At 34.2% G+C, this 12,348-nt stretch overlaps 4 protein-coding genes across 4 annotated transcripts; 1 reads left to right on the plus strand and 3 right to left on the minus strand.

The window, feature by feature from the left end:
- Positions 1 to 707: 707 nt before the first annotated feature.
- On the minus strand, positions 708 to 3,813 carry LOC113870785 (putative pentatricopeptide repeat-containing protein At5g08310, mitochondrial). The gene has a single exon (XM_027507243.1). It carries the CDS (start codon positions 3,783 to 3,785, stop codon positions 1,296 to 1,298), a length of 2,490 nt encoding a protein of 829 aa, XP_027363044.1. The 5' UTR covers positions 3,786 to 3,813; the 3' UTR covers positions 708 to 1,295.
- Positions 3,814 to 4,446: 633 nt separating this feature from the next.
- LOC113871929 (sugar transport protein 10-like) lies at positions 4,447 to 6,187 on the minus strand. The gene is made up of 3 exons (XM_027509021.1): positions 5,729 to 6,187; positions 5,004 to 5,625; positions 4,447 to 4,865 (listed from the first exon to the last, which is right to left on the minus strand). Exons 1-3 carry the CDS (start codon positions 6,185 to 6,187, stop codon positions 4,447 to 4,449), a joined length of 1,500 nt encoding a protein of 499 aa, XP_027364822.1.
- A 1,202-nt stretch (positions 6,188 to 7,389) lies between these two features.
- LOC113872942 (thioredoxin X, chloroplastic) lies at positions 7,390 to 8,738 on the plus strand. Its single transcript, XM_027510845.1, has 2 exons — positions 7,390 to 7,784; positions 8,005 to 8,738. Exons 1-2 carry the CDS (start codon positions 7,449 to 7,451, stop codon positions 8,209 to 8,211), a joined length of 543 nt encoding a protein of 180 aa, XP_027366646.1. The 5' UTR covers positions 7,390 to 7,448; the 3' UTR covers positions 8,212 to 8,738.
- Positions 8,739 to 10,063: 1,325 nt separating this feature from the next.
- Positions 10,064 to 11,800, minus strand: LOC113871930 (sugar transport protein 10-like). The gene is made up of 3 exons (XM_027509022.1): positions 11,342 to 11,800; positions 10,615 to 11,238; positions 10,064 to 10,510 (listed from the first exon to the last, which is right to left on the minus strand). The coding sequence occupies exons 1-3, from the start codon at positions 11,798 to 11,800 to the stop codon at positions 10,064 to 10,066; spliced, it is 1,530 nt and encodes a 509-aa protein (XP_027364823.1).
- Positions 11,801 to 12,348: the final 548 nt, after the last annotated feature.

Raw genomic sequence — 12,348 nt, forward strand, 5'->3', positions numbered from 1 at the left:
AGTGAGAGGATTAATATTTTTAAAGATTAAAGTGGTTATTCAATCAATTAATATAAAGGGGGAAAAAGGGGGACAAATCAAAGAAAAAGGGGAAGACGGACATGATCCTTGTCTTCAATTTGGACGGGGAACAAAAGCCTTTTATAGAGAAGCAACAAGTTCTTGGTTCACTGTCTTTATTGTTGCATCCTTGGGGTTTGGGGGAAGCATACTGTATTTTAGTTGCAGAGCTTTGGCGATAGGGGACTCTGATTGCTGCAATACAGATCTCCAATGGCTGTAATGACACGATTGAGATAGCACTTTTTCTGGAGGTATTTTCATAAAATAATTGAACCCGATATTTGCAGGTTTGTTACAAGTTTCCCCAGCTTTGTAAGTATTGCTTCATTAGGTTCCCAGTTAATGTTTTGTTTCTGCGCAAATCATCTAATTAGAATGAAGACATTCCTGTCAAATATATGTGCAATTTTAAGAATCGTAGCACGACTTATCAAATTTCTCATTTATATCTAAGAGTACGTACCAGAGGACAAGACATTTTTACCTCAAGGACAAAAGATTATAACCACAGTGCTGGAGTTGTACCATTTTGTTTACATACCTTTTTTACCCTTCATTTTATGATATGTTTAAGATTGGGAGTTAACTTTGTCGAAAAAAGAAAAAAAATTATTTTTAATAAATATTCTTATTTTTAAAAATAAAAATAAAACAATGTATTAACATAAATTTAATGTCACAATTATTGTTCTCTTAATTGAAAAAATAAAAATAAAAATCTCCCCTCCCTCTCCCTTCACAGCCTCCCTCCCAAAGAACTCCTGAGAAAAGCAAGGTTGCACAGGGCTATAAACCTATATGCCACCTATATAAAAAAAAGGAAATTTATGAAAGGGTCGTTATAGCTGTAAAAATTGTTCATACGAATCTTTTTCCTCTTCACTTGGAGTCCCGGGATCATGTGGTGCTGACCGTTGAGATTGCGCACGTATACAGTTTTTTATTTTTTTAAAATCGTAAAATTTTGATATGTTGCGTAATCTCAATGGTGTAATTTCTCCTTTACTTGATTTCTTTGTCAATCCACCAACTTGACAAGCAGCATGTATCTTGAAATTCCAGAGCTCACGTTCTCTTTGTAGGCAAATCATCAGTAGGGTGTAGGAGAGGGGTTTGTCTGCACATTTGTCGTCTCAATCCATCAATTTGACATGTAACATCTACTTCCTTTAGCAGTATGGCAAAAATGGTGTCGTCCAACTCCATTTTGTTAATCTATCACTTCCAACAGTTCACAAACAATGTGTAGGAATTTTCCCCTCTTCCATTAGTACTTGGATACCTGAAAATGTTCCGTGATCCATAGAAAATTTCTCTATTGCGTCCATTACAATGGAGTAATTTTTATCATGGGGTTCTGGAAAAAACCCTGAATCAATCATGTCCTTAAAAATCTCAAATGCAGAGGTCAAATCAAGATCAGATAGAAAAGCACTTAGCAATGCAATATAAATGAACGAGTCAGCTTTCATTTCTCTCTGTTCCATCTCACGTAAGTAATGGAGGGCTGCACTCGGCCTGCAGCATTTGCAAAGACCATAAATAAGTGCCATAAAAGCAATTCGATTGGGAGAACAACCTCTTTTTTCCATCTCATTCCAGACTAAGAGAGCATCATCAGGCCTTTTTACTCTGCAAAATCCGTCTACCAAAGTTGTGTATGTAATGACATTTGGTTCCCTGTCTTCTCGAGACATTTTGAAAAGGAATGTCATAGCCTTATCCACCGAACCATTTTTGCACAAACTATCTATGAGCAGATTGTAAGTCACAACCGAGGGAGAAAGACCTTTCACTACAATCTCATCCAGCAAATCTTCAGCCTCTGTGAATCTGTTTGCCTTACATAGCCCTCTCATCAGTATGTTAAAAGCAACCACATCAGGACAACGGCCACGTGAACACAAATCCTTGAATAAGTTCAATGCTCGATCCACTTCTCGAATCTTGATCAAGCCACCTATTGCTGCAGAATAGGAAACTATATCAGGAAGGAAACCTTGTTGGACCATGGTGTTGAGAAATTTACATGCTTCTACAGCTCTCCCGTGATCACTTAGCTCTTTGACAAGAAAGGTGGAATTTTTTATCCACGGTTCATGCCCACAAACACGCATCTCCTTCAACATATCGGTGGCTCCCGAAACATCCTTTCTTTTACACAGGCATCCATATATTGAGTTATAGGTGAAATGAGTTGGTTCAATTCCTGATTCTTTCATCTCTTGCAAGAGCTCAAGGCTTTCCTCCAATCTGTTGGAATTGCAGAGACCATTAATCAGATTGTTGTAAATCAAAACATTTGGTTTACCAACGTGTTGTTTCATTTCATTGAAGAGACTCAGGGCAAGGTCCAACTGACCATTTTTCAGTAAGCCATCAATCACAATGCTAAAGGAAGCGGTATTCGGAGAAACCAATCTCTTGACCTTCAAGAAAGTATCCATCTGAGCATTAGCACCGGATTTACTTTGAACCATCATTTGAAGAAGGTGACAGGCTTCATCCATCAACCCCTCATTAACATAACCAGTCAAAACACCATTGTAAATCAAGACAAGAGTTTGATCCCCTTCCTCTTCCGGAACTTCTTCGAGTAACTTGGCAATCATACTTCTGTCCGAAAGAGACGATAGCAACTTGGTAAAAATTCCAATATCTGGCACAACGCCAAGCTCCTTCATTTCCAAAAGCAAGCTCAAAGCTTTACCAGTGTCTTTATTCCTGCACAGTCCTCCAATGAGAACATCAAACAAGGAAATATGAGGAGTGAAACCATCCCGAAGCATTTTATCAAACAACTGAAGGGCCTTATCAACACGAGATTCTTTCACAAACCCATGAATCAAAACACAAAAAGTCTTCTCATTCAGTCTCATTCCACGCTCCTCCATCCTCTCCACCAACCTAAAGGCCTTATCCACCTCACCCCACTTGGTAAAAGACAAGACAAGTATAGAGTAAATACGTTCATCAACCCAACCCTTCTCCTGCATCACATGATAAACACTCAAAGCTTGATCAAACCTACGAGCATTGCAATAAACTAGCATCACAGGGGTCAACGTGAACTCATCAACCTCCCACCCAAACCCCTTCATTTCTTTCAACCTCATCTCCATCAAATCAACGGAACCAGACTTGGATATAGCCTCTAACAAACAGTTGTAACAGTAATCATTGGGAACGCAAAGACCCTTCTCTCTCATTTCATCAAACAGCTGGTTGGCTTCTTGAACAAGCCCAACACTGGCCAAGCAGCGAATGAAGAATCCCAACGCGCCAGGGGTGAAGGAACAACTCGTGGATTCAGCGATGTCTGTGGCAAGGGCTTTGAGAGGAACGGGTTGGTTGGAACGCGAGAAGATGGAAGCAACGGCGTTGTAGGTGTAGCAAGTGTGGCGATAGCCATGGTGGTGTTGATGTGAAGCCCAGTGGAAGAACGAGTGGGCGAGTTTCCAACTGCGGAGGCGCGTGAGAACGGACTCAACGAGATGAGGAGTGAGAATTGGTGCGAAACGGTTCAGTTCGGTGGTGTTGCCGTTGGGATGTTTGGTGAAGATGGAGATGAGGGTATCCACCACGGCTATTGTGGAATCATCAGAATGAGAATGAGAAAGACAACGTGTTATTGTGGAATAAGGCAATTTCGACAAAACAGAGCAAAGAACAGAGAGTTTGAGTTTGGATCTCTGGCTCGGCAATGCCATCAGACACAACATCAACCCAATCTCTCTTCCTTTCGCTGTAATTTTACCGGCGCTTCTCTTAATTCAATATAATTCATATGGTACTTGAGATCCCTCTTCAAGAGTTAATCACAAGTTATTCCAATAATTTTTGTGTAATTTATTAAAATAAATAAATTTTATAGTTAAATTTGTAATATCAAAAGAAAAATATATTTTCTTTTTATTATTATACATATAACACGTTTATGTCTTTAAATTTATGTTTAATTTAAAATTGAATAAAACTAATTTTGATAAAATTATGTTTATACTCTTAAATATCATAATAAAACTTTGAGTTTAGGATATAGTAAGCATTAAAATATACTACTAAATTTTAAAAAATATCAATTTAATTTTTTATTTCTATATTTGTAAAAAATTTTAATTTTTAAACACAAATACTCAACAATATTTATTAAATGTGCTTAAGTTTAGTGATTAATGTAACACTTTTTAAATTTCAAATACTAAGATTTTTAGGTGTAAATTTTTTTCTAAATGCAAGATTTATGAAATTTAAAGTTAATTACAATATCTATAATAATAATAATAATTGAATCACTTTGATTTTTCACTTTCATTTCATGTGATGATATACATTCGATATTCAACTTAGAAGATCAACATGATACATATTCAATATTCAACTTTAAACATCATTGATCTTCTTATCATTATTACCATCACCAACAAACTGTGCCCAAAACCAATGTGATTTCCACACTTTATTCATTTCTTCAATGGGGACGTTCTTAGTCTCCGGCAAGAATAAGGCAATGAAAATAGTCATGATGATCACAAATCCAGCAAAGAAGAGGAAAAGGCCGAACTTCAAGTGACAAAGCATGGTTAGGAAAACTTGAGCAATAGCAAAGGTAAACAACATATTTACGGCAACATTAATGGCTTGACCAGCAGATCGAGTCTCCAGAGAACATATTTCACTGGGTACTAGCCACCCAAGTGGACCCCAAGACCATGCAAATGCTCCAACATATGCACATATGAAGAACAAGAGAAGGTCAGCTTCACTTTTGCTAAAAGAGCCATTGCCGGTCACACCAAATTTCAGTGCAATCATAACTCCAACGGCAACCTACGAACAATTATTAAAACCATTAAATTAGTCTTCGTGTGTGTATATATATATATATATATGACAAAGATAGATAAATACAGTTTTAGTTAAAGTCGAAGTTTTCACCTGACAAATAAGCATTTGGATGCCACCTTCGAGAAACAAAAGTCTTCTTCCAAACTTATCCACAGTGAATATGGAAACAAAAGTAGCAGCCACATTAACACATCCAGTGATAACTGCAGACATAAGGGCAGCATCACCTCCAAAGCCCAAAGTTTTGAAGAGAACGGGTGCATAAAACATAATGACATTAATGCCAGTAAGTTGCTGGAAGAATGGAATCCATATGCAAAAAGTGAGTTGAGGCTTGTATTTAGGCTGTGTAATGTTCTTCCATGGGTGTTCCACTTGTTTAGCTGCCTCACATGCATCAATGAGGTCTTGGAACTCCTCATCAACATTATCAATGCCACGAATTTTTTGTAACATTTTCTTAGCTGCTTCCCTTTGGCCTCTTTCAATCAAGGAATTAGGCGTGTCACCTAAGAATAGTGATCCAACACATAGCATGATTGCAGGAACAGCACCAACACCCAGAGAAATTCTCCATCCACTTTCTAGTTTGGCAGTCCCATAGTTAATAAGGTTTGCAATTAAGATGCCAATTGTGATCATCATTTGAAATCCCATGTTGAGTGCACCTCTAATCTTTGCCGGAGCCATTTCAGACAAATATACTGGTACAGACTATTGAGAATAAAAGAAATAATTAAAAGCAATTAATCATGGAATATTATTCTACATTCATATAGTAAATCTTGAAAGCATTAACAATGATTCTAGTATTTACCTGATTACAATATCCCACGCCGATACCAAGTAATATACGACCAATGATAAGCATCTCGATATTTACAGCAAGACCATTTAATACTGCACCAACAAGAAAAAATAAGCCTCCTGAAAACATTGAAATTTTGCGCCCCATCAATCTTGTGGTTGTGGAAGCAAAGAAAGAAGCTACTAATGCGGCTAAATATAAGGAAGAGGTGAATAAAGTAAGTAGCTGATTGTCAAATTTGCAATATTGACTATGATGACCGGTATCATCTTTCATTTGCTTATAAACACCAGGGAAGAATTTTATTAAGAATGGTTCCATGGAAGTCACTCCTCCTGTTATTCCAAGATCATAACCAAAAAGTAAACCACCCATAGCCGCTACAAAACATGTAACTAATACGAATACTGTAACTTTGCCCTCATGTTGCCTTCCATTTGCAGAAGTAACAAAAGTTCCACCAGCCATCGTTCAAAATATTTTATCTTAGCTATGTCGTCTTATTTGTTTTAGTTTTCTTTTTCTTTGTCTACGTATCAAATTGTAAATAATAATTCCTTTTATAGTGTCAGTAATTACTAATAATAAAATATCAAACAGAGCAAATAGTTCTATAACAATGAGACAACCTTTTTGACAATATAATACTTTTTTAAAACTTATTTTAGTTATATCTCACTATTATTATCCTAACTTGAGAGTTATATTTCTTTAATGTGATGTCAATGCATATCTATACATCGGATATCTTGTATAGATTTGAGATAAGAGACAATTCTTAGATATCTCGTGACCTACGTAGACATGTTTTCCTAAAGGATAAACATTTTGACTATTAACTAACAATATAATCTATTTAAAGTATAAGGGCTAAAACTACTATGCATTGTGAAAACAACTTCCTTCTGAGGTGTATTGTCTATATAAAGGTTTTTTTTGTTAGTTTGTACAGAGTACTCTAATATATATCTCTATACTTGCATTTTGAAAAATGCTAATTTCCTCTAATATCTATCCTATATCCTATTACTACCAAAATACTCTGAGTCACTTGTTATTAGCTACACTTTATTTAAAGATATCATTGCATTTTCTGATTATAAAATATTATAAAAAAAATATTTAATTAAATTATGTTAAGTAATTAATTACAAGAATAATATGAGTGAAATTTGTGCAGGCAGACACTCAAACTAAGGTATTGGGAACATCCAATAATAAGTGACAATATATTATTTTAAAACATTGAGATCTTTAATATAAATTGTTGAGTAAAAGCTAAAAAATTTGATTACCACCCAAAAAAAAATCCATATAACAAATTGGAATCAACCCACAACATCAACAACAATAAACATGCTCGAGTGATATGCTGAGTTTATAAAAAAAGAAGAGATTTTCTAACTTATAAGGAGAAAAAATCATAAAACAAAAATGTAAAATGAAAGTGCGAAAAGATGTAGATATTACATTATTGACTGATTTGCTAATATTAGGATTATTATAATTGTAATTAGCATGTGAATTGCGGAAACAAAAGGGATTAAGAATATGACAAAAACGAAGATAAGAAGTCGTAATTGAATCGTGAATTGCCTTGAAATGACGTCACGAAATTATTCGTGTATATGTGGCCACAAATTAGCGAAGTTATATATTTGGGCAACGCCCATTTTCCAATTCCAATTGCGATTGGGTTTCGTTTCGTTAATCGTTGAGAACAGAACAGATGGACACAGTGACGGCGAGATTGTCACTCCCTCTCCCTCAGGTTCCGCTGCGTACGGTTCCCCTCACTCAACACTGGTGGGCCAGAAAGAGCTTCTCCTCTCCTCCTCCTTCTCAGGTTCAAAGAAGAACAAGAAGCGCCGTTCTTGTCCGCTTCCGCAATTATTCTTCTGCGGTTCCTCGATTTTCAGTGACTTGCGGTGCGGTTACGGAGATCAATGAGAGCCAGTTCCAAGAAACGGTCTTGAAGGCTAACCGTCCGGTTCTTGTTGAGTTCGTGGCTAACTGGTGCGGTCCTTGCCGTCTCATATCTCCCGCTATGGAATCCCTCGCTCAGGTTTCAATTCTTTCTCTCCTGTTCCTGCTTTCGAAATTCGAATCATTCAGATTTCGTTTTTCTTACATGTTGACAGTTTAATACTTTAATTTAACAAAGCTTTTGGTAATTGCTGCTCAATGCGGTGACAGTAACGTTAGAAGGTTGAATTTGATAAAAGATTGTGCTCTTAGAAGCTGTTGAGGTTCTTAATAATTTTTGTGATATGATTTAATTACAGGAATATAAAGAGAGATTAGCGGTTGTTAAGATTGATCATGATGCGAATCCACGGCTAATCGAAGAGTATAAAGTTTATGGATTGCCAACATTGATACTCTTCAAGAACGGGGAAGAAGTTCCTGAAAGCAGAAGGGAAGGTGCAATTACAAAAGCGAAACTTAAAGAGTATCTTGATGCTTTATTGGAATCCATATCAGTTCCATAGCCATTATATATATATATTTCTCAAAATTCTCACCTGTTCTGCAAAACGTGCGATACAGAAGCAGATCTATTTCTCTGTTGAAAAACAGGTTTGTACACTTTTAGTCATTTGTATAATCTATATCATTTCTGAAGCTGCAAATACTGCATGATTTAAAGCAAGATTTTGCTGAAGGTTTTCTCCCTTTCTTTCCCCCTCTCTCTCTCTCTCTCTCTCTCTTGTTTTTCAAGGATGAATTCTTAGTTCTTTAATAAAATTATGAAAAAATATTATTAAATTAAAAAAATTACATAATGTTTTACGATATTTATTATATTTTAGTTAAAATTGTGTTAAAAAAATATATTAAAGAGTGTTTAAAAAATGTATTACAGAGTATATTATTGACATATATTCTCTTGATATTATTAACACTAATACTATTATTGAAAACGGGTAAACATAATAATTTGAAGAAAAATTATCCTGCAAAGAATTGTAAAAAAATTATATACCTTCAAAAAAATGCAGAGCATGAAATATTAGCTATGGAAAAAAAAATAAAAACTTACCTTAAATAAAAAAAAATTGGTATAAAAACTTAAAATTTAGAAACGTTGCATAAGCAAATCAAATTGATATAAATTTTGTATTAAAAAAAGATAAAGAGACAAAATCTAAAATAAAAGTTAAAGTAGAAGAGAATGGAAAAATAATAGAATTTTTTGCTTCATCATTCTCGTGAGCAATTTTTCATGTTGATTTATTATGAGTTTTACATCTTGCGAATATTTGTCATGTCAATTTTAAGCTTCGAGTTAGGCGAGCATAATTATTTTGAAAGAAGTTATTTATTTCTGAACGTGGTGAAATTATATATTTATTATTATACGAATAAATAATTTATGAATTCATGCGTGTAATATTTATAACAAAAATAAATATAGAGTATTGTTACAATAAAAAAAAAAAAATATATATATATATATATATATATACATATATTCTAAGTTCCTCCACATTTCACAGCATATTGCCTTCACGACATTATTTGACATTTTTGTAATTTGTCATAATACCCATACTTTTTACGGGCTATTAAAAAATTAAATCTTATATATATAATTTCTTTTAAATAATATAATATTAATTAAAAACAAAAACTCAGGTAACTGTAAAAAAAAAAACAATAAAATAATATTTAACAAGACAAAATAGTAGTTAGATAAATTATAGAAAATATCATTCTTAATCCCTTTTGTTATTCTTTTAGATAAGTTAAAAAAATTTCTTTGGAGTACCTTTCTTTTAATTTACTTATTTTTCTTATAACTTGCTTGAACTTTAAATATTGTTGCGGTGTATAAAATATTTACTAGTCATTTTAAATGATTAATTCTATCTATCGTTATTTTTATTTATATTTTTTAATTTACTTTAAGAATTAGTTATAATAAGCAAAATAATTAGTTTTACTTTGCATAATTATAATTGAAACCTTTGTAAAATAATCAATTGGGTTAACAAATTAAGTCAACGAACTAACAATAATGTTTTAAATGCTCCTAAATTCTACCAAATCCTTACATTAATGTACTAGTGTGGCTGGAAAGAATGAGAAAAAAATATTCTTTATCTATTCTTCCTTTACACAAATATGTGAAAATAGGCACAGCATATTAGGATTTTTAGGTGTGATTTTTTTTTTTTGATGTAAGGTTTATGAAATTTAAAGTTAATAAAAATGCAATAACAATGTCTATAATAATAATAATAATTGAATCACTTTGATTTTTCACTTTCATTTCATGTGATGATATACTTTCGATATTCAACTTAGAATATCAACATGATACACATTTAATATTCAACTTTAAACATCATTGATCTTCTGATCATTATTAACATCACCAACAAACTTTGTCCAAAACCAATGTGATTTCCACACTTTATTCATTTCTTCAATGGGGACGTTCTTAGTCTCTGGCAGGAATAAGGCAATGAAGATAGTCATGATGATCACAAATCCAGCAAAGAAGAGGAAAAGGCCGAACTTCAAGTGACAAAGCATGGTTAGGAAAACTTGAGCAATAGCAAAGGTAAACAACATATTTACGGCAACATTAATGGCTTGACCAGCAGATCGAGTCTCCAGAGAACATATTTCACTGGGTACTAGCCACCCAAGTGGACCCCAAGACCATGCAAATGCTCCAACATATGCACATATGAAGAACAAGAGAAGGTCAGCTTCACTTTTGCTAAAAGAGCCATTGCCGGTCACACCAAATTTCAGTGCAACCATAACTCCAACGGCAACCTACGAACAATTATTAAAACCATTAAATTAGTCTTCGTGTGTGTGTATATATATATATGACAAAGATAGATAAATACAGTTTTGGTTAAAGTCGAAGTTTTCACCTGACAGATAAGCATTTGGATGCCACCTTCGAGAAACAAAAGTCTTCTTCCAAACTTATCCACAGTGAATATGGAAACAAAAGTAGCAGCCACATTAACACATCCAGTGATAACTGCAGACATAAGGGCAGCATCGCCTCCAAAGCCCAAAGTTTTGAAGAGAACGGGTGCATAAAACATAATGACATTAATGCCAGTAAGTTGCTGGAAGAATGGAATCCATATGCAAAAAGTGAGTTGAGGCTTGTATTTAGGCTGTGTAATGTTCTTCCATGGGTGTTCCACTTGTTTAGCTGCCTCACATGCATCAATGAGGTCTTGGAGCTCCTCATCAACATTATCAATGCCACGAATTTTTTGTAACATTTTCTTAGCTGCTTCCCTTTGGCCTCTTTCAATCAAGGAATTAGGCGTGTCACCTAAGAATAGTGATCCAACACATAGCATGATTGCAGGAACAGCACCAACACCCAGAGAAATTCTCCATCCACTTTCTAGTTTGGCAGTCCCATAGTTAATAAGGTTTGCAATTAAGATGCCAATTGTGATCATCATTTGAAATCCCATGTTGAGTGCACCTCTAATCTTTGCCGGAGCCATTTCAGACAAATATACTGGTACAGACTATTGAGAATAAAAGAAATAATTAAAAGCAATTAATCATGGAATATTATTCTACATTCATATAGTAAATCTTGAAAGCATTAACAATGATTCTAGTATTTACCTGATTACAATATCCCACGCCGATACCAAGTAATATACGACCAATGATAAGCATCTCGATATTTACAGCAAGACCATTTAATACTGCACCAACAAGAAAAAATAAGCCTCCTGAAAACATTGAAATTTTGCGCCCCATCAATCTTGTGGTTGTGGAAGCAAAGAAAGAAGCTACTAATGCGGCTAAATATAAGGAAGAGGTGAATAAAGTAAGTAGCTGATTGTCAAATTTGCAATATTGACTATGATGACCGGTATCATCTTTCATTTGCTTATAAACACCAGGGAAGAATTTTATTAAGAATGGTTCCATGGAAGTCACTCCTCCTGTTATTCCAAGATCATAACCAAAGAGAAGGCCTCCCATGGCTGCCACAAAGCATGTAACCAACACAAATGTTGTAACCTTGCCATCAAATTGTTTTGTTTTTCCTGTATTTACAAAAGCTCCACCTGCCATCTTACAATCTAAATATTTACAAATTTATGAACTGAAATAAGGTTGATAAATACTTAAATTTGATTAAATATTTACAATAAAATATTTACAAACAACCCTATTTACAAGCTCCTTACTCCCCACCTCCTCCTTATGCTTCTTCCCTTGTCACTGTTTGAAAAAAAAAATGGTGATTTTATAGGGGGAGTTGTTATTCATGTCTTGAAAAATGGCCACTAAAAATAAGTTTGAATTGCTACCTTTTTGCTATGTTTGTCTTTCATGCCTTTTTTTGGGTGGACCTTTGATTAATACAGACTGTACATATCGTTTGGATCAGCAAAAATGTAGGTAGTCAATAAGAGTTCTTTGAATTTAGATCCAAGTCAGATGCTAATTTTAAGATAACTATAATTGGATAACAATATTAGACTCTTAGAATATGTACAACTGCTCTCATATTTACTTCATGACATGTCCATGGTATTAAAGAGTTTGCTAATTTATGATCACAATAACTTTTTGAAGTTATTCCACAATAACTGTCTTCACCTTCTTTTTTTCACTTT

Source organism: Abrus precatorius, unplaced genomic scaffold (genome assembly GCF_003935025.1).
Source record: "Abrus precatorius isolate BTA unplaced genomic scaffold, Abrus_2018 Scaffold7, whole genome shotgun sequence".
Taxonomy (NCBI): Eukaryota; Viridiplantae; Streptophyta; class Magnoliopsida; order Fabales; family Fabaceae; genus Abrus; species Abrus precatorius.

Excerpts from the sequence above, each read along its gene's own strand:
- LOC113872942 (XM_027510845.1), top strand. The coding sequence starts at position 7,449 with ATGGACACAGTGACGGCGAGATTGTCACTCCCTCTCCCTCAGGTTCCG. Across the intron at positions 7,785-8,004 it reads CTATGGAATCCCTCGCTCAG|GAATATAAAGAGAGATTAGC; the intron begins GTTTCAATTCTT and ends ATTTAATTACAG.
- LOC113870785 (XM_027507243.1), bottom strand. The coding sequence starts at position 3,785 with ATGTTGTGTCTGATGGCATTGCCGAGCCAGAGATCCAAACTCAAACTC.
- LOC113871929 (XM_027509021.1), bottom strand. The coding sequence starts at position 6,187 with ATGGCTGGTGGAACTTTTGTTACTTCTGCAAATGGAAGGCAACATGAG. Across the intron at positions 5,626-5,728 it reads GCGTGGGATATTGTAATCAG|TCTGTACCAGTATATTTGTC; the intron begins GTAAATACTAGA and ends TATTCTCAATAG. Across the intron at positions 4,866-5,003 it reads CATCCAAATGCTTATTTGTC|AATTTGGTGTGACCGGCAAT; the intron begins AGGTGAAAACTT and ends TGATTGCACTGA.
- LOC113871930 (XM_027509022.1), bottom strand. The coding sequence starts at position 11,800 with ATGGCAGGTGGAGCTTTTGTAAATACAGGAAAAACAAAACAATTTGAT. Across the intron at positions 11,239-11,341 it reads GCGTGGGATATTGTAATCAG|TCTGTACCAGTATATTTGTC; the intron begins GTAAATACTAGA and ends TATTCTCAATAG. Across the intron at positions 10,511-10,614 it reads TCCAAATGCTTATCTGTCAG|GTTGCCGTTGGAGTTATGGT; the intron begins GTGAAAACTTCG and ends AATTGTTCGTAG.